Raw genomic sequence first — 20898 nt, 5'->3', positions numbered from 1 at the left:
GAGCGCTATATTATATTTATTAATTATATAATTATATGTATTAATTAATATATTCATATTTTTTGCTTTAGCACATTCTCTTGATTCAGTACTGTTAATTTTTGTGTTTGTAATAAAGTTCTGTACTATTTTACATAAAGTGTTTTTTATTTCCTTATGTTTTTATCCAGTATCCATTTTAAAACTCTTTTAATAGAGTGATTAATCGGTTATCGGCAAATACGATCCAAACTAGATATCAGTACCGGTAAAATGGTTGACCTGTAGTAGTTGTTTTTATTTATTTATTTGTATTATTAGTAAATTTGCTCAACACTATTAATCGGCACATCGTAAAGTCTTTTATTTTCCCCTAAACCAATTCGACCAATTAATTTTTAAAATGTTTTATGAAAACGATAAGTTGCTGATGCACTATTATCGGAGGCGCAGACTTGAATTTTCCTTTTACTTGAACTAGGAGACCCAAACCTGAGCATGATAATGCTCCTGTGCACAAAGCCAGCTCCATGAAGATCTGCTTTTCATGGGTTGGAGTGGAAGATCTCCTGCTGTAGAGCTCCAACCTCTCCTTCCTTTCTGCCTTCTTTCAATCTTTTGATAGATAGATAGATAGATAGATAGATAGATAGATAGATAGATAGATAGATAGATAGATAGATAGATAGATAGATAGATAGATAGATAGATAGATAGATAGATAGATAGATAGATAGATAGATAGATAAAAGACCATCATGAGGCTCACGAGTGATTTTTTTTTTAATCTCTGTTAATGAGACAAATCCTGAAATGAATGATGATTCGGATAATCAGTGTGAGCGAGGACTTGCATTGGTTTTCAACATTGAACATTATAAAAGCTGTAGCTATAAGTTATTATCCTCTTTATTGAAAAGAAATGATTCTCTGGTGTAAAGTAAAAAAAAAAAAAAGAAAAAGTCCTTCCCTTTTTCTCTGTATCTTTATATAAATAGATTATGATCTTTGCCTCTATCACCATTCTCACCCTGGAAAATGAATGATCATTTTCACTCTAACTACATCCATTCCCTCGGCGAGATCAAAGTGCTCGCATTTCTCTGCCTCCCATTGAGAACAGATTTCTAATACATTTTCTTTGCCAACAGGATGATAGCGGCCATGGGACTCTTTCTCTCTCTCTTTTTTTTTTTTCTTGCCGTTTCTCTCAGAAAAAAAAAAATCCCTGGTCCCTCAATTAAATGAAATGGATTTTAAAGTGGCAGGGGCGTGAGCTGCAGATGCTTTGAAATGCGCTGATCCGTCCGTGGTGCATTGTCGTGCAGCAGGACGAGCAGCAGCAGCTCTCCACACAGACAAACCTCGGCCTCCATTTGAATAAAATATCAAAAAATGATAAATGCTGCTGGTGCTGCTGTAACAGCACCATTTCATCCTCCAGACACTAATCTGGAGCATCACAGCAGCCGCACAGTCACGTTCAGCTCAGTACGGCTCTGCGTTTCTAAGTCTTTTTTTTTTCTGATCTAATAGCACATATGTAATATAGAACATCAGCTTTATACTCTGTGTAAACTTTATAATCTTCCAGACGACACGTCTGAACTGGAGAATAGTCTGTAACATACAGCTGATGTTTATTTCCTTATTTATTTCCGTCTAACTTTAATTTAATTCCTGCTTCATTGACTTTATTGTCTTTCAAATATCACTGCAAGGAACATGAATGATCTCAAGTGAAAATATCTTCTAGATCACCAATGTGGTATAATACATTTTTATAATGTATATTATGAGCGTACACAACTATTAAACCTACTTCTAGTCATTTTTTACTCATTTCTGACCCAAAATTGCACATAAAGGGATTTATTTTAGAAGATATTTCTAGTTCCCATTTGCTGCTATAAGAACTTTACTCTTCTGGTAAGAGCTTCCACCACATTGTGTTAGTAAAGTTAGGTAATGATGTATGTGAGAAGGTGAGGAGGCCTGGGTTAAGAATACAGTCGAGATCAGAACTCAATAGCAAGAGATCCTTCACTCCAAACCATGTAAAGCAGATCTTCATGGAGCTGGATTTGTGCACAGGAGCATTGTCATGCTGGAACAGGTTTGGGGTTTTCAAGTTCATGTGAAGAGAATATTTCATGCTACAGCATTCAAAAAGGTCCTGTACAAATGTTTGTTTCCAAATTTGAGGGAACAGTTTGAGGAAAACACACATTTGGTTTCACCCAGATGACCATGGGTTTCCTTTTTGAGTAATGTTTCTTCCTCATACCATCTCAGGGAGTTTTTTTCTTTGCCACAGTCACCACTGGCTCACTCAATATGGATAAACTTACACCGATCAGACATCACATTATGACATTCTAACATCATGAGTGGTGAAGTGAAGAACACTGATGATCTTCATCATGGCACCTGTTAGTAGGTGGATTTATTAATTGGGCAACAAGTGAAAATTCTGTCCTCAAAGTTGATGTTGGAAGCAGGAAAAATGGGCGAGCGTAAGGATTTAAGCGACAAATTGTGACGTCTAGACGACTGGGTCAGAGCATCTCCAAAACTGCAGCTCTTGTGGGCTGTTCCTGGTCTGCAGTGGTCAGAATCTATCAAAAGTGCTCCAAGGAAGAAACAGTGGTGAACCGGCGACAGGGTCGTGGAGGACGAGGATCATTGATGCACTTAAGATGGGAAGGCTGGATGTGTGGTCTGATCCAACAGATAAGCGCCTGTAGCTCAAACTGGTAAAGAAGTTGATGCTGTTGATGCTTGATGCACTGTGGGGACTGATGGGACTGTTTTAGCAACAAAAGGGGAACCGACACAGGTGATCATAATGTGACACGTTGTAAAGCTGATTTGAGAAAATGTCTATTGTTTAAAATGCTCTAAAAATAAAACGACAGGTGTCTCAATACGTTTGGTCGCATAGTGCATCTATGCTCTAATTCATAAGATAAGATCTTCCAGGAGAGATCTGAGCAGCATGCTGCCGCAGGGAAATCACATGAGTTCAAAAGTCCATATAACAGTCCATATAATGTGTTTTAAGTGCCACAGCTTCCTCCGTGCATTGTTTTGTTTTGTTTTTCTCCTGTGCTTTCTTTCCCTTTTGCCTTCTTTTTACTAATTATAGTAATCACTTGCATCCATTAGCTGAGTCACAGGAAATTGCAGTGATGCTCATGTCCCAAAAAAAGGCTGTTCTTCAGGCTGCTAGTTCACGATTTCTCTTTTATATATTCTGTCCTCCAGTGGTATTTAAGTGCATGTGTGTGTGTGTGTGTGTGTGTGTGTGTGTGTGTGTGTGTGTGTGTGTGTGTGTGTGTGTGTGTGTGTGAGTGTGAGTGTGTGAGTGTGTGTGTGTGTGTGTGTGTGTGTGTGTGCGCTACATAATTTCCCCCCCACACACACACACATATACACACACAAACACACACAGACACACACACACATACATACATGCACTTAAACACATTTGTTTAATAACAGATGAGGAGAAATCCATAGAAGTTCTGCATTCTGATGGATAAATGCGGCGACGGTAGAAGTGGAACGATTCTGACTGGGAGGCAGCGAGCGTGGTTAATTCTGGGTTTGTGAAGCATCGCTGTTGACAGATGGCATGTTGACAGATGGCATTGCATAATAACACGAGAAAGCGAGAGAAAGAGAAAGAGAGAAAGCTCTCCGGCTCGCCACATGATGCCTTCTGCAGAAATCTCTCATTATATCTGCGTGTCAGGCGGAACCAGCTGAGTGCTGACAATTGAAGTGGTAGTGGAAGCAAATTTGGTTTTGATTTCCCCCCAAAACTCAGTTGGAGGACGGACGTTAAAGTTGGACCAAGGTGGAAAAGCTTTCTCCTTCCCTCCCTCCCTCCCTCCTCCCCTCCCTCCCTCCCTCCCTTCACTTCCTCCATCCTTCCCTCCCCCCCTCCCTCCTTCACTCCTGAGACATAAGATGACCGGTATCATTGTCTTTTTTATCAATAACACTTTCTTTTTTTTCCTCAAGCTTGGCAAGTGGCCGTGATGTCAAATAAAAACTCATCCATATTCGCCTACAACGTTTCAATCACCGGCGATGGCTGGCGGGGAAAAAAAGCCGATGCGTCAAAAGCATTCGGAACCTCATGAATAATTCATTCGGCACCGACGTCCTGTTCGCTGACTTCCCATTGTGTGGTGGAGCGGTCAGCAGGCGTGTGGTGAAAAATCTTAACTCTCGCCATTTACAGCTATTCAGATCCACGGAGCTCGTTATGGCAACGAGTGCTGTTTTGGTTTTTTGTTTTGTTTTTTCAGAAAACTAAATAACAATTTTGATTCCTTTGGAAAGCACCTGATATGTTGTTCCTGTCATGAAAATACACCTTCAAACCTGAAATGCATTACATTCAATTACAAGCTACATTCAATTATATTAACGGATGGAGTTCTTTTCAATTGGAGACCACCATAATTTTTACATCTACAGCTTAAATATCCATGAAGCTGCTGAGCAACTCAAAAACTCAGGATGGATTTGGACTGTAATTAATATCAACAGTCTGCTACAAAGGTTCAGGACCACAGTTTGAATGAACAGCTCCTATCACTGAACAGTGCACCTCAACAATGAAGGTATGAGGACGGGTTGCCTTTTGAGTCTGAATCCTCTCAAGGTTTCTTCCTTATGAAGTCTGATGAATACCTTTTCACAGCACTGTACAAATCCAAGCAAAAATACACTCGGGTGGCACTCGCATCTAATCTAGTGTATTTATACAGAAAAACACAACTGGAAGAACTAGAAACCATGAACTAGGACCCTGAAGACCAGCCTTTTTTGTGACATCAGCATCACTGATTGGTTCTGCAATTTCCTGTGACTCAATGGATACAAATGGCTATAATTATTAAAACGAATGCAGAAAGGAAAAAAGCAAAAAAAAAAAAAAACACATTATATGGACATTAAATTAAAGATATGTGATTTTCCTCAGATCTTTCCTGGACGATCTCGTCTTATTGTTAACAACGTTGTGCCTTTTTTCTGTTTTATTAATTTGTTTATATCATCATATACATGTTGAGTGTGAATTAGACCGTTAACATGTGTTCTGGATACTGATTGGTCAGAAGGTGGGGAATGATTCTCCATAACAGGAGCTTTGACCGTTGCACAGGAATATGCACGGGTCTACTTCCTATAGTAGCTGAGATTCAGGTGTGAGCGATTTGTAACGGTCAGAGGTGACAGTGTTGTTTTGCAATATCCTGCTTTCGAGGTCTCCTGTTTTTGTTTTGTTCCCATTCCACTTTCTCACACACACACACACACACACACACACACACACACACACACACACACACACACACACACACACACACACACACACACACACACAGAAGCAGCAAACCTGCACGCTTTAAGCAATTGATTAAATATTTATAGGGAATTTATGAGCCTCTCACGCCGTCATCCGTTCAGCTCAGAATTAAAGGCAGCTCCATTTATCACCTCCAGCACAGAGGGAATGAAACTCCGCCTTTCTCAGTGTGTCGGGTTAACAGGACAGACGTAGGAAAGGTTTTACACACACACAGAATTTTTTCTTTTTCTTTACATTTATTTATGCCCTCTTTTTTTTTAACCATACAGGGTGATGAAGTGCTGACGGTCATTAAGATGAAGGCGCAGTGGCCCGCATGGCAGCCTCTCAATGTGTAAGTACTTTTCTTCCTGTACGTCATGAGTGTGTCTGTAAGTTAGAACATCATTCCATCTCACCATCAGTATATATAAGAGAAGTGTGACACATGACACTGTTTCTCTCCTGAGACTCCGGGTTACGCCATTAATTAATAACAATGACTACAATGAAGTAAAACTCACCTGATGGGGTTCGGAGTTTCCAGAAATTAGTGTTTTTTCAGGTTGAGTCAGAAGTGTTAAATTAGCTTCTCGGAGAAGTGTTAGATGGTCTCCAGTGGGCTCTTTGCAGTTTCACAACTACATGCTAGGGGGGGCTATAGATAAAGATAAATCGGTCAGTGGAAAGGTGAAGAGTAGAGATGAGTGGAGGCTCGGTTCTGATCCAATCTGATCCAGAATACACACAGCACTTTACATAGATCTACATTAAACACTTCTGACTTATTCAGGCAGGCATTCGTAATTAAATCTATCTATCTATCTATCTATCTATCTATCTATCTATCTATCTATCTATCTATCTATCTATCTATCTATCTATCTATCTATCTATCTATCTATCTATCTATCTATCTATCTATCTATCTATCTATCTACCTAGGAATGAGGGAAGGAAAAACAAAGAAAGAAAGAAGGTGTGAAATAAAAAAGGATAGAAGAAAAAAAGTTAAAGAAAGAACGTGAGAGGGAAGGAAGAAACGCAGGATGGAAGGTAGGAAAAAGAGATGGTAGGAAAAAGAGAAAGAAAGAAGGTGAGAAGGAGAAGGAAGGAAGGAAGGAAGGAAGGAAGGAAGGAAGGAAGGAAGGAAGGAAGGAAGGAAGGCAGGAAGGAAGGAAGGAAGGAAGGAAGGAAGGAAGGAAGGAAGGAAGGAAGGCAGGAAGGAAGGAAGGAAGGAAGGAAGGAAGGAAGGAAGGAAAGACAGAAGATGTTTGTTAAAACATTTCAGGGCTGCTGTAACAGGAAATTAATCACCAATTAATCACCAATTAATCACAAAATAACCACAAAATAATCACCAATTAATCACCAATTAATGAGCACATTAATGATCACAGTGAGAATCGTAGATGATTCACTGTAAAATTAAGGTCAGACATTTTTCTGATGGCGTTTTATTCAGCTATTTATTCGTTCTGATCCTCTGAAAAGAAAACAGAAAAGAGAAGACGTTGGTTCCTCTCTTCCTCACGCCCTCATCATCTTCTTTTTCTTATTTGTCAGCGCTTATTGTATTTTTAGATCAAAATAAATATGCACCAGAACTTTTCAGAAGCTTCAGAAGGCTGGAGTTAAGTTGAGTTTGTGTATAATTCACACAAAAAAAAAATTATGTGAAAACGACGAGAGTGGAAAGAAAGGAGGAATATCTGTACAATAAAAACTGTAGGTGAGTTCTGGATGTAGATCATGACTGTGTGCTGATGTTATACTTTAATGGATGAAGAAAAAAAAATCGTAAAAAATCCAGTTTTGGTTCTAGATTGAATTTTTATGCAGGTTTTTGCCTTCTTCTCTCACAGCTTTGGATTCGCCAAATTAATAATTTCATTTGCAGGAAAACCCACTCAGCTCCAGTCCTTTAAATTGGCAAATGAATATCTTCAATCAGTAAGCAATCACTCGCTTCTGCAGATGACAACAAACGTGCTCGGAGGTCCAGAGCAAGAGAAAGAGAGATCAGTGTGTAATTACTGCATGAGGGGAAATTATCAGCTGATTAGATGAAACAGGTCTGATTTTAACACATAAACACAACGGGAATTAGTCTCGCTGGCCAAAGGTTTGTAGCCACCTGAACATGTTATGTGAATAAGTTTGAACATCTGATTTCATTTTCATCTGCTGTTATAACAACCTCCACTCTTCTGGAAAGATAGCCCACTGGATTTTTTTGTTTAGATTTGTGGAGATTCATTCACCACAAGGGTGTTGGTAAAATCAGTTCACATTCATTCCAAAAGTGTTTAATAGATTTGGAGCTCTATTGAAGATGATCTTCCACTTCAACCCTTGGAAAGCAGATCTTCATGAAGCTGGATTTGTGTACAGGAGCATCATCATGCTGGAACAGGTTTTGGTCTCCCAGTTCAATTAAGAAAATATTTCAAGCTACAACATTTAAATACGTCCGATACAATTGTGTGTACAAGTCGACTGATGGAAAATAAAATAAAAAATAAATTTAAAAAGTACTGAATCATGAAAATGTGCTGAAATAAATAAATATGAATATATTATTTATATTAATAAAATAATGAGAACAATTTAAGATTCAAACTGAAACAAAATGTACAAATAAATAAAAACATCCAAAATAAATAAATAAAAGACACTTTCAATAAACAGCATGTGGTGTCAGTGATTCACCTCTAGAGGCCACTCTCATACTGTATAACACAACCCGGAAAAACTACCGGTGAGGATTTTTGCTGAAAGCTGCAGCAGTCAACTATCAACTGCCAAAAACCTGCCAACCCATAATTGTGTGCCTTCAACTTTGTGAAATTGAGACCTTCCGATACAACATCGAATGACTTAATCACTGAGCTACCATTAGTTTCCCTCTGGATTGTTGTTTTGGCTGTTTTTCCTTTCACACATTTAAATGTTATATTCTCTCCTTTTTTTCCTGACCTCTTTTTTTTAGGCCATCTCTCGTTCTTTACCAGCCCTTTGTCCATTTATTGTGTTAAAACATCTCCAGAACTTCACTGCTGTGGATAAAGTGAAGTTATTTCTGTGTCTGAGCTCAGAACCTTGAATTCAAACAAACCAAATCAATTCAGTTTTAAAATCTGGTGATTTTTGAGAGCATCAGGACAAAATCAGTAAAACGCAGAATGTATATATTAAATTGTGAAAAAACGGAACTTTGCTACAGTCAAATTAATTAAGGTCTAAGTTTGGTTCTGATGTTTGGTTCTGAAGTTTGTTTCTGATTTTTTTATATTTGGTTCTGTGTATGGTTCTGATTTTAGTTCTGATTTCTGGTTTCATGTTTGGTTTGTGTTTGCTTCTATCTTTAGTTCCGATTTTGGGTTCTATGTTTTGTTGTTATGTTGGTTCTGATTTTTTTTTTCTGGTTCTATGTTTGGTTCTGATTTTGGTTCTATGTTTGTTTTGTGTTTGGTTCTGATGTGGGTTCTGATTTTGCTTGTGTCTCAGGCGAGCCGCTCCCTCTGCAGAGTTCTCGGTGGACCGAACTCGTCACCTCATGTCCTTCCTAACCATGCTTGGGCCGAGTCCAGACTGGAACGTGGGTCTTTCAGCTGAAGATCTCTGTACAAAGGAGTGTGGATGGGTTCAGAAGCTCATTCAGGACATGATCCCGTGGGACGCCGGGACTGACAGCGGGGTCACGTACGAGGTCGGCGTCTCTGTCCATGACTTCCCTCCTTCACACTGTGATATGTGTGTTATTTAGTTTAGACTGAGAGAAACTCCTGTGTGACACCTGAACTGATTTAATTACACTAAAGTGTCTGTGCTGAGAATCTGGATCAGAGCTGGATTTATCACAGGAAGTCGGTTCTGATCCAACACCATCCAGAACATGTACTTTAAGTCCAGTAAACTACAGCAAAATCTCAATATAGGCCTCTTTCTCTCTCTCTCTCTCTCTCTCTCTCTCTCTCTCTCTCTCTCTCTTTTTCTCTCTTTTGCTTCTCTTCACTAGTATATATAGAATTTGATGATTTGGGATTTAGCCAGAGCTTTAGGAACGATTTTAGGATGATTCTGCCACCTGCTGGTGCTCTGGATTAGAAATATTAACTAATAATAAATAAATAACATGCAGAAAGGTCTATGTTTGCTGCGCTAATTCTTTTTTTTTTTTTTTTTTTTGTCTTAATGAAAAAGTACTTTTTTTTTTGCATAACATGTAGAGACGTGCTCCAATAGATAGTCTGTGATCTCTGAATATGTTGCTGTAGTTTGTATCATAATATTTATCATGTGTGTACGGTTGCTCCAGAGTGGACATGTGTTTCTAAAAAAAAAAAAAAGATCATTGATTGACATTCCTTTTGATGTGCACATTAGAATTGGATGTTAGATTGGAAATTTTTGTTTTTTAATTAGGAAATTAATCATATTTAGTATTAAGATTTTGATGCAACACATTGTGAGGTTTTAAAAAAATATCAACGACATCAGTAGATTAGATTAGAATAGATTAGATTAGATTGTCATTGTGCAGACTATGTACAGGGCCAGTGAAATGCAGTTAGCATCTAACCAGAAGTGCAAATAGCATTGTATATAAATAAATCTAATTAAAATGTATAAAAATACAATATATTGTATGTGCAAATGTGTAATTCAGATCACACTCCACATTTTCTTCTTTAATTGTTAATAAAAAAAGTGAATGGATGCAACATACACAAACACTAATTTTTTTTATCTACAGCTTTAATGACTGAATTATTGACATTAACATTCCTACTGTCCTTTTCTTGTTCAGTCTCCCAACAAACTGACGCTTCCTCAGGAGAAGATTCGTCCTCTTACCAGTCTGGATCATCCCCAAAGCCCGTTTTACGACCCAGAAGGTGGCGCTATAACTCCAGTGGCCAGGGTGGTGGTGGAGAGGATCGCACGCAAGGTCTGTCTTGTTATAGTTTTCCGTTATTTCTCAGATTCGAATCTGTGCTACACTATAAAGGTTTGTTTATATCACAAACGATCCGACATCTTTGAATTCAGTAGCATGAAAGTTTATCTTCACTTGAACAAGGAGACCCAAACTTGTTCCAACTTGACAGTTTCCCTTGTGCACAAAGCCAGCTCCATGAAGATCTGCTTTACATGGGATGGAGTGGAAGATCTCCTGCTATAGATCTCCCACTGCATAGAACACCTTTGAGATTAATGTACACGTTGACTGTACCCCAGACCCCCTCACCTCTCCTACATCAGTATCTAACTCTACTAACACATTGTGAATGAATAATTCTTCACAAATCTCTACAAAAAGTAGTGGAACATCTTCCCAGAAGAATGGAGGTTATTATAACAGCATATGGAGACTAATTGTGGAATGCGATGTTCAATAAGCACATAAACCTTCAGTAGTGCAGTGTACTTTAAGTGTTCTCTCTTGTTCAGCTCTCATTTACTTGATTTGTTTTTTCGGATTTGTGTTTAGGGTGAGCAGTGCAACATCGTCCCCGATAACGTTGACGACATTGTGGCAGACATCGCTCAGGAGGAGAAAGAGGAAGGTCTGTGTTTCCATTCTCTTCACCAGGAATGTTTCCATTATCTTCAACACCGGGGACTTCTTTCTCATATATATATATATATATATATATAAAAAAAACATTTACCGAAAAATTCTAAAGATTTTTGTACGCGCTGTTACTTTAGAAACGATAATGTATTAAAAAATTTATTTTCATGCACCAATCACATTCCAGAACGTAACTGTGTTGACTGTTTTTTTTTAATATTGGTGTTTGGAATACCCAGGAACGTGATTCTGTCTGTTCTTCACTTGTCTAGACGACACTCCAGAGACGTGTATTTACTCCAACTGGTCTCCGTGGTCAGCCTGCAGCTCCTCCACCTGTGAGAAAGGAAAGCGGATGAGACAGAGGATGCTGAAGGCCCAGCTGGACCTGAGTGTCCCCTGTCCACACACACAGGACTTCGAGCCGTGTATGGGTCCTGGCTGCAGTGACGAGGGTAGCATAACACACACACACACACACACACACACACACACACACACACACACACACACACACACACACACACACACACACCTTTATTTTCAGGAACTTTTTTTTTTTTTACACAACATGAACCAAAGGTTTTCAGACATCCGACTTTTCCTGCCATATGTGATTCTATATGTGTGTGTGTGTGTGTGTGTGTGTGTGTGTGTGTGTGTGTGTGTGTGTGTGTGTGTGTGTGTGTGTGTGTGTGTGTGTGTGTGTGTGAGAGTTTTAGTTCCAGTGTTGTGTTGTGCTGAGTAAAAACTTTTTTATTGTATGTCTGCATTTAATATTATAAAATATTGTATTATTATTATTATTATTATTATTATTATTATTATTATTATTATTATTATTAATATTATTATAAGAATATAAATAATTATTATAATTACTGTTACTTACAAAAATTATTATAAAATATAATAGTTAAAATTTTTATTGTGCCAATTCGTATGACTTTATTTATTTATTAGGATATTTAAATTTGTGTTTAAATTCTTTATATCTATATCGTATGTACATTGTATATTGATATGTTTAATTTAATTGTTTTATATAAATATATACGTTTTTCTCTCTGTAACAGATGCATCAACGTGTATGATGTCAGAGTGGATCACCTGGTCTCCATGCAGTGTGTCGTGTGGAGCAGGAATTCGCTCAAGGGAACGTTATGTAAAGCAGTTTCCAGAAGACGGTTTTTCCTGCACTCTTCCCACCGAGGAGACCGAGCTGTGCACCGTCAACCAGGACTGCTGTGAGTTCAACACATCTTTAATTATGCCTACAGTTACCTTACACGACAAAAGCCTAAACACAGAACAGGTGCACACATCAGGATAACAAACCAGTGATTCGAGAGAGGCAGAAACGAGGCAAACAAAAAACAAGCAGATGGAAGACAAAGTAAAAATATACTGATCTGTAGACCTTAAATGAAATATTTATGCATGTTTTGTTGTGTAGCTCCCAGCAGTTGTCTGGTAACTGAATGGGGTGAATGGGACACCTGCAGTGCCACATGTGGACTGGGTATGAAGCGCAGAGAGCGGATGGTCAAAATGCCTCCTTCTGATGGATCAATTTGTGGGGCAGAGGTGGTGGAGGTGGAGAAGTGCATGATGCCTGAGTGCCGTAAGTAAAAACTTGCATTCATACAAAAATATCTATAGATTATTCTTAATAGCATTTAATATAGAGTCTGAGGTTTACTGTTGACTTTAGAGTGGGACAGAGAGAGGATTTAAAATTCATTTCTTATTGAAATTAATAATGATGATGATGATGATGATGATGATGATAATGGCCACGTAACTCAATGCCATAAGTATAGTAAGAAAACAAGAATAAAATAGTTGAGGTATGGATTGAAAAATACATAAAGAATGAAAGAAAATGTAAAATAAAAAAATGCTAAACTACTTTCAGCGATATTCTCATGGGTCTGAGAAAAATAAGCAATTTTTTTAGTAAAATTCCAGTAATACATTAAAGACGATGAAAATGGTATAAGTATGGACCTAAAAACAAGCAATTTTTATTAAAATGTCAAATAATATACTATATAATGACATTCAAACAGTTGACTGTAAAAACCCGAATAAAAAGTGACAAACTGCCTTTCTGCTCGGTCATAGATCATAGTTCCTGTCCAGAAGAGTATAAACCGAGAGAGACAGGAAGTCTTGTTTTGACAGGGTGTTTTAGTTCTGTTCCTGCGCTGAAGATGTGTTGTTTTGACAGATACCATCCCGTGCTTGTTGTCTCCGTGGTCTGATTGGAGTGACTGCAGTGTGACATGCGGTAAAGGAATTCGCACTCGGCAGCGCGTACTGAAATCCCCGGTGGAACTGGGAGAGTGCAGTGAAGAGCTGGAACAAGTGGAAAAATGCATGCTGCCGGAGTGCCGTGAGCGACACACACACACACACACACACACACACACACACACACACACACACACACACACACTCTACACAATTATAACACAATATAGTGAACTTTCCACAGGCACCGCAATGTACTGAGGGGGATTTAAAAACTAGCACAGGGGTCCCCGAACTTTTTTCTGTGAGGGCCACATAATATTTCCTTTCTTTGTTTCTTTATTTACTTTATGTGTAGATTGTGAACTGTGGCATGTTAACATCTCATACAGGGTGCATTTCCACCTCATACCAAGTGCTTCTAAATCAGGCTCTGGATTTCCCACTACTCTGACCAGAAGAAAGCAGTTACCTAAGATGAATAAATGAATAGCTTTTAGGGGCTTCGTGTGTGGTGGATGCAGCACCCCTAGGTCATATACATCCATGGTTCCACATTATACCACCTCAAACTTGGATTCACTTCAAAGTGGCCTATAAACTGCATGCCATTAAACTCTCTGTAATCCCTCTTTTGAACAGCCTCTAAACCACTATTTGCCATGGAAGCGCTGCAGCAATGAGTTTAACCCGAGCCTTTTTCAGCCCCTAATGTCCCTTCCCTTGGGCAGGTGCCATATTCCACAAGCGATTCTTTCTGTTTACCTCTAAATTATTGAGTTGTTTTCCTAACATGTCCAGCCACCATCTGAGGGCAATTATCAGATTATTATTCATAACTGTCACCAACTTTATACTCCCCAAAAAGAACGTGTACTCATTTCATCTTTTTTCTTCTCTGCAGCATCGGACTGCTTGATGTCCGAGTGGTCTGAGTGGTCTGAGTGCAATAAGTCATGTGGGAAGGGTCACATGATCCGGACACGGATGATAAAGCTGGAGCCTCAGTTTGGGGGTGAATCCTGCCCTGAGATTGTCCAGAGGAAGAAGTGCAAGATCAGGAAGTGTAATCAAGGCAGCATCAATAGCGATGAGAGAAAGAAGCGCAAAGAGGAAAGAAAGAAACGAAAGAACAACCAGGGAAGAGAGGAGTGGACTGACGAGCTTGCAGGTGAGGGACACTGATGACTATTAACCCGTTAATTAAATGATCAGCATTATGAGGTGAATCTAAACTTCTTATCATCTGTACAGAGTCTAATTTCAGGGTCTTTATACAGCATCACCATAGCATGCAATCCCATAATTCTCTTTTGAAGTTCTATGAAAGGTCAAACTTTAATACCTTTAACAATTATTACTAATTTATGAAGTGGTAGTTTACTTTCGCAGTGTGGGTGAGCCCCGGCGTGAGTGCTGAAAAGGACAGCGCCGGGGCTCACCCACACTCTCGGGCTTCTGAACACCTATCGCGGATCTCCCCGAGCTCCCTTGTGGACCAGCAGTCCTTTCTTTCGGAGACACTTCCACTCTCCTTTGCTTGGTGTGTCTCTTTCTGCTGAGGCTGTTGCCTTTCGACTTTTTATTTGCATCGCCGGACTGAAGGAGTGCACTGATTACTTGCGAACTGCTGGCCAGAAGGATTTCTGAGATGAGTTGAAATAAACATCTCGAAATCCAAAAACTGGCAAGCTGCCACTGCTGCGCTCTTAAACAAGGCCCCTAACCCTCTACTCTTTTTGTGTTGTGTACATTAAATAAATGTAAGTTGCCCTGGATAAGGGCATCTGCCAGAAATGCCATAAATGTAATTAATGGAATGAAGGTTTAATGTAATGCAACATGAAGAAGAAGAACTATCTTCTATCCAGAGATCCAAAAGTGCTTTATTCCTCCATATACAACAGGAATTGGCCAATTGTCTTATTTTTTTATCATCTGTTATAGTTCATGCATTTAATGTTGAGGATGGTCAATAAAACATTAGTTCCTGTTCTCAGATGGGGGTAAGACATTAGACTTTAAAGCCAACACCAAGCTTGGCCCTCAACACTATTTGTAACAAGGTAGTTGTAGGTCACTTTGAATAAAAGCATCTGTCAAATGGCATAAATGTAAATGGTTTTAGTGTAAATGCTTTTCTCCATGTAACCGTTTTTCTCCAGGATGCAAAATGAAGTCATGGTCTGGATGGAGCGACTGTACCAAATTCTGTGGTGGGGGGATCCAAGAACGGCTCATGACAGCCAAGAAGAGATTCAAGAGCACACAGTTAACCAGCTGCAAGGACAGAAAAGAGATCCGCGCCTGCAACGTCCATCCCTGCTAAGTGCTGCAGGGAATTGTGGGAAAGGGACTCGATGAGATGAGGATGAAGTCGAAGATGATGATGATGACGGCGGTGGGGGAAGGGCGAATGAGGATGAGGTGTCGGTCACGGCTCTGTTTCTAAAGTCCAGCTGTACCTGTTTGTGGATGGCAGCAGTTTGCTAATTTTTTTACTACTTTTTTTTTTTTTTTTTTGGTTTAGTTTTTTTTACTAGGAAGTAGTTTAGTGGTAATTTGTCATATAAAAGAGACGCAGAGAAATGTTTAGAGTTGATGTTAAAGTTCTATTCGATTTGTAGTACATTTCTATCTGAAAGTGGCTGATTACAATACCGTAAGTTCACATTTAATCATTCAGTTTGGTACGTGTTTTTTTCCAGTCAGCGAAAAATTTCATTTCCTTCTCAATGATTCCGTCTTTATTTTAATAAACGTAATAAATAAAAGCATCAGACGAGTTAGTGCAAACGTTTGCACACCCATTAGGACACATCGCTTTCACTTTTCACTGTATTAGCTTTAACATTCTGATCGATGCTCTGAAATGTAAAAAATAAAATCCTTTCCTAAAATAATTCATTGGCAACTTTTAACTTCTGCACTCGAAATTGCCAGACAACAATATCAAGCAATTTTTATTTTATTTATTCCAGTAGTTAAATGCATTATTAACCCAATTCATTATCTATACTATATTCTATATTATAGAGTCTGGGCTTCGTGTTCCAGACTGAAATATCACATGGTACAGAACTCCTAAGTGGCCATGCATTATAATATTTTTCTTGTTTTCTCATGATCACAACATTTTTCTGTGTATTCTGTGTAAGAGCATGTTCTAGCAAGATTTTATTGCGACATTTACATCGTGAGCAAACAGGTTTTTACAGTGAGTTCACGAGAAAACAGAGAAAAAGAAAAATCATATAATGCAAGTGGCCTCTTCGGACTTTCGTAACATTGTGCACAATGTTCTACTTAATTACAGTCTTGGAGCTTCATTGCTAACTAACGTATAAAAGTTCAGAGGTTACAATTCAATGTCTGGCGTATGGATTGAATTCTGGTTTACTGGCTAATTAGGGAAAATGTTTCCAAAAAGTGGATGTATTGTTGCGTTCAGTTTTCTAATGGCACAAAACCAACCAAAAACAGGAAGATTTATTGGCAGAAATATTGTTCTTACCCTGTACACCTTAATACCTGGAATAATTAACCATAATTATTAATAATACACCACATTTTAATGTAAAGTGATACAGTCGGAGCTTAATAAAGTCAAGATTACATGTTTCTATCCACATCAGAAATCTGAAACATCTGTAGCTTCCCGGTTTTTAAGCTCATTAGCTCTTTTTTTTTTTCCTTCTCCGAGAAGCATGTTTAATATTTAGTTAGTTGTATTATTCCTGGCCATGAACAGATGATGTTCTTATAAACCAGTAAAGGCCAATCGAGTGATTAAACAGTAGCATTTTTCTCTCATGTGTCTCCTCTATAAAAAAAAAAAAAAAAAGCACAGGAATTTTCTAAACCGAAAACAGTTTTTAGGAATGTTCATTTTCAACACGCTTGTGACGTTCTAAAGCCGGCTCTACAATCAGACACCATGTTCTTCGCTTCGTTCGCATCTTATGCGTTTACATCACTGTTTCTGCTTTCATAAATGCGTCCAGAATTCCTACCAAAGTGTCGTGTCGATCTTTTCTAGTCGTTCGTTGCCATATTTATTCCTTGACGTGGAACAACAAGAAGAAATACTGGGAATATTTTGGAATATGCCACCTTTACAATAAAAGAGATTGTGATCACGTGCCTTGGTCGTTTTTGAATCGTGTGTAAAACTGGGTCACATGACATTTCGGATTACACATCTGAAAAAAAATCTAAAAGTTACATCATGGAGACAATAATTCTTGAAAATGTTCATTCCTGATTAAAACGTTCACATGAACGTTGTTCCCATAGGCGGCAAGAAACAATGTTAATTTAATAAACAATGTTAATTTAATAAACAATGTTAATTAGGTGTATGTTTATTACTCTGTAATGTCCAATACACAAAAAGATGATACAAGTGATACAAGGTGGTGTCAAAAATGTTGAGATTTTAATTACAAGAAAGTATTTTATTTATTAATGTTTCCACACTTTCGCTTCTACAAGTCCCCTTGCACAACAATACAGCTTCCAGTGTTCCTGCCACTGCTGGAAAATGTCCTGAACTCTTCTTTTCATCATCTTCTGAAAGACGGAGAAGTTCACAGGAGCCAAATCTGGCGAGTAAGGTGTGGTTTCCGGTGAGAAATTCGTGTGTGAGGAGGATCTCGGTGACAGGGTGTGTATGTGGTGAGAATAGCAGACGTGGTGACTCACGTGGTCAAAGTAGCACCAGCTGAACAGCTCCAGATGTACACGGCATGATGTTTTTTGACACACTGATTTATGAAGGTCGGTGCTCCCTGTGACTGTGCATGCAGCCTTGTGCTGCCATCTGTTGGTCTGCTTCAAAACTAGTCCCTAAGCTTTTAATACCACCTCGAATAAAGGCAGAGAAGACACTGGTCACTGTAGGGATATTGGTCTAACAAGGTTGGAGGATGTGGGAAGGCAATGGCTCAGTGGTTAAGATGATGGACTTTGATCAGTAGGTTTTGAGCTCAAATCCCAACCCCACTAAGCTGCCACTGCTGGGCCCTTGAGCAAGGTTCTTAACCTTCAACTACTCACTTGTACAAATGAGATCATTGAAAGCTGCTCTGGCTAAGAGCATCTAACAAATATAAATGGTCGTTTATTTGTTAAAGCTCTGAAATATTCATCAGAAGGTCCAGGGTTCTCATCCTACAGCTGCCACTGTTGACTCCTTGACATGCTGTGTTCAGGGCTGCTGTACCGTGATACAACTTCACCCAAATGTGGGAGATTCCAATAAAAGATTTTCACTGTGCTTTAATGTACATGTGACAAAGTTCAGACTGTATTTATGGTCAACTACAAAACCTTGTTGACTACTATAAGCTAAGCTAACAAAAAATGCTAAGCTAATGTATGCAATAGCACCCACTCTCTAACCACAGTGTGTCGTGGGACGATTAAAGTCTTGATTGAGGTTGATGCTAAACTGCCTTAAGGTGTAAATGAGTAAATCTACCAACATCAGGACCAGGATGAAGCACTTACTGATGATCAGTGGATGAATAAGATAAATAACAAGATACTGTTAGTCATTATTTCAGGAAGTAAACTATCAATGTTTTATTTAGAATTTTTTTTTTGTGGATATATATTTTTTTGTCTAATTGATAAAAATCCAAATGTATTTATAAACGTGTAACTAATCTTTCCACCAGATGGCGCCATCGGTTTGGAAATAATTTTCATTTTAACAAAACTTAACCTCGAAATTAATAAATAAATGAATTAATCAATAGATTAATTAATAATTGAAGAATAAAATAATGAAAGAATAAGTATAAAAAAATTCAAACAAATAAACATAAATTATTGCAAAAATCGATTTTATTATTATTATTTCGGCTGCTCCCGTTAGGTGTCGCCACAGCGGATCATCTCCTCAACATCTGCCTCTTTTAAACCAACTATCGCCTTTATCATCATTTATTTAAATAATTAGATATTTTTATGTTATACATTTTATATTGATATATGAATAATATTATAAACGTTTTATTGTGTTTTGCTTTTTTTTATTCTAGCATATTTTTGTGTTGTTTTTACATGATGTGAATTAATAATAATAATAACAATAATAATAATTATTATTATTATATTTATATGGGGAGTGGTGGCTCCAGCGGTTAAGGCGCTGAGTTGCCGATCGGAAGGTCTGGGGTTCAAGCCCCGGTATCGCCAAGCTGCCACTCTTGGGCCCTTGAGCAAGGCCCTTAACCCTCTATGCTCCGGGGGTCCCTTACGAGGGAAATATCAAGGTCTGTGACGTCGGAGTGACGTGGGGCCGCCTTCCCGTGGGCTCACCACCTGCAGGAGGGACCATAAAGGACGGTGCTGTGAGGATTAGGCAGCAGTCGAAGGCGGGGGTCTGCTTAGACTGCTGCCCCCGCGACCCGAATTACGGATAAGCGGGAGGAAATGAATGAATAATAATTATAATTGTTGTTATTATTAATATTTTATTCTTATTTAATTATTATAATTCTTGAATTCACTTATACATATTCTTATTTAATTATTTAAATAAAAAATATGTAATAAAAAATGAATAAATAATAACGATAATATAATGGGGGAAACAATTATTTGATCCCCTGCTGATTTTGTAAGTTTGCCTCTTACAAAGAAATGAATTATGAACATAAATGTATTTATATTGGATCAATTTATTGTTAATTTTCTAGACTGTTCATTTCTTTGTAAGGGGGTAAACCTACAGAATCAGCAGGGGATCAGAAAGCTTTCTTTCTCCCATTATATATATATATATACAGTTGTATTTATAATTGCATTTTGTATTCATTATACCATCTTGCTATTGGTCTACTGGACGAGTCTCTGACCACACAGTGGCGTCTGATGACCAGTAAAATTCCCACTGATCTGCTTCACTCATGATGTGAACATCAAACGCTGTGAGATAAAACCTGATGAAGACTTACCAAAGGTCAATCATTCAACACAACCCTGATAACTGAACTCTAATCACTACTGATTAGAGAAGAAAGAAAAACAACACAACATGCTTTGGATGCGGTGTTGCCATGGTAACCCGCTCTACACGTACTGTGGCACTAAAACCTTCAAGCTTCGGTCCCTCTGGAGCACTTTGGCTTCCTCATGTGTTCTTTCTTTCTATTGCTTCTCTACAGCTTACACATGAACACAACCACCCACACCCACACGTGCACGCACACACACACACACACACACACACACACACACACACACACACACACACACACACACACACACACTCTACTCTCTCCTGCCATCTGGAAAGAGGTACAGAAGCATTCAAGCCTCACATCCAGACTGTGTAACAGTTTTTTCCCACAAGCCATCAGACTCCTCGACATGAAGGAACTGCACTGATACACACACACACACAATCAACAGAGACAATAACCTTTTGCACAAATGTCTGTACTGTGTTTTTGCACAACCTTTTTACACACAACTTTTATACTGTATATGGACAATCCTACTTGCTACTGTACTGGTCGGCGATACTTTCTTACTGTTTATCTTTGTCTCTTGTTGTCTTTGTTTTCTTTCTTTACTTTTTTCCCCCTCCCATTTTTTTGCACTAAATATTTCCCATGTGCACTTTGTGTTGTTATTTTCGAGTTATTTTCTACTTCTGTGTTGCTTTTTTTTAACTTGTTTGCTGGAGCACCATGTTTCTGGG

General features: G+C 38.4%; 1 protein-coding gene across 1 annotated transcript in view; it reads left to right on the top strand.

Annotated features, from left to right (window-relative positions):
- spon1a (spondin 1a) overlaps positions 1 to 17323 on the top strand; it is a 78375-nt gene extending 61052 nt beyond the window's left edge. The window contains exons 7-17 of the mRNA XM_083552945.1: positions 5638 to 5702; positions 8858 to 9059; positions 10161 to 10301; positions 10845 to 10920; positions 11201 to 11383; positions 12005 to 12175; positions 12385 to 12552; positions 13162 to 13326; positions 14089 to 14355; positions 15350 to 16257; positions 16422 to 17323. Of these exons, the coding sequence (XP_083409071.1) occupies positions 5638 to 5702; positions 8858 to 9059; positions 10161 to 10301; positions 10845 to 10920; positions 11201 to 11383; positions 12005 to 12175; positions 12385 to 12552; positions 13162 to 13326; positions 14089 to 14355; positions 15350 to 15513 (1602 nt within the window). The 3' untranslated portion in view covers positions 15514 to 16257; positions 16422 to 17323. The remainder of the gene's footprint in view (positions 1 to 5637; positions 5703 to 8857; positions 9060 to 10160; positions 10302 to 10844; positions 10921 to 11200; positions 11384 to 12004; positions 12176 to 12384; positions 12553 to 13161; positions 13327 to 14088; positions 14356 to 15349; positions 16258 to 16421) is intronic.
- The last annotated feature ends 3575 nt before the right edge of the window (positions 17324 to 20898 follow it).

This window comes from Silurus aristotelis, assembly GCF_946808225.1.
Source record: "Silurus aristotelis genome assembly, chromosome: 10".
Lineage (NCBI taxonomy): Eukaryota > Metazoa > Chordata > Actinopteri > Siluriformes > Siluridae > Silurus > Silurus aristotelis.
The sequence above is the reverse complement of the archived record's forward strand: the minus strand, read 5'-3'. Positions and strand labels throughout refer to the sequence as shown.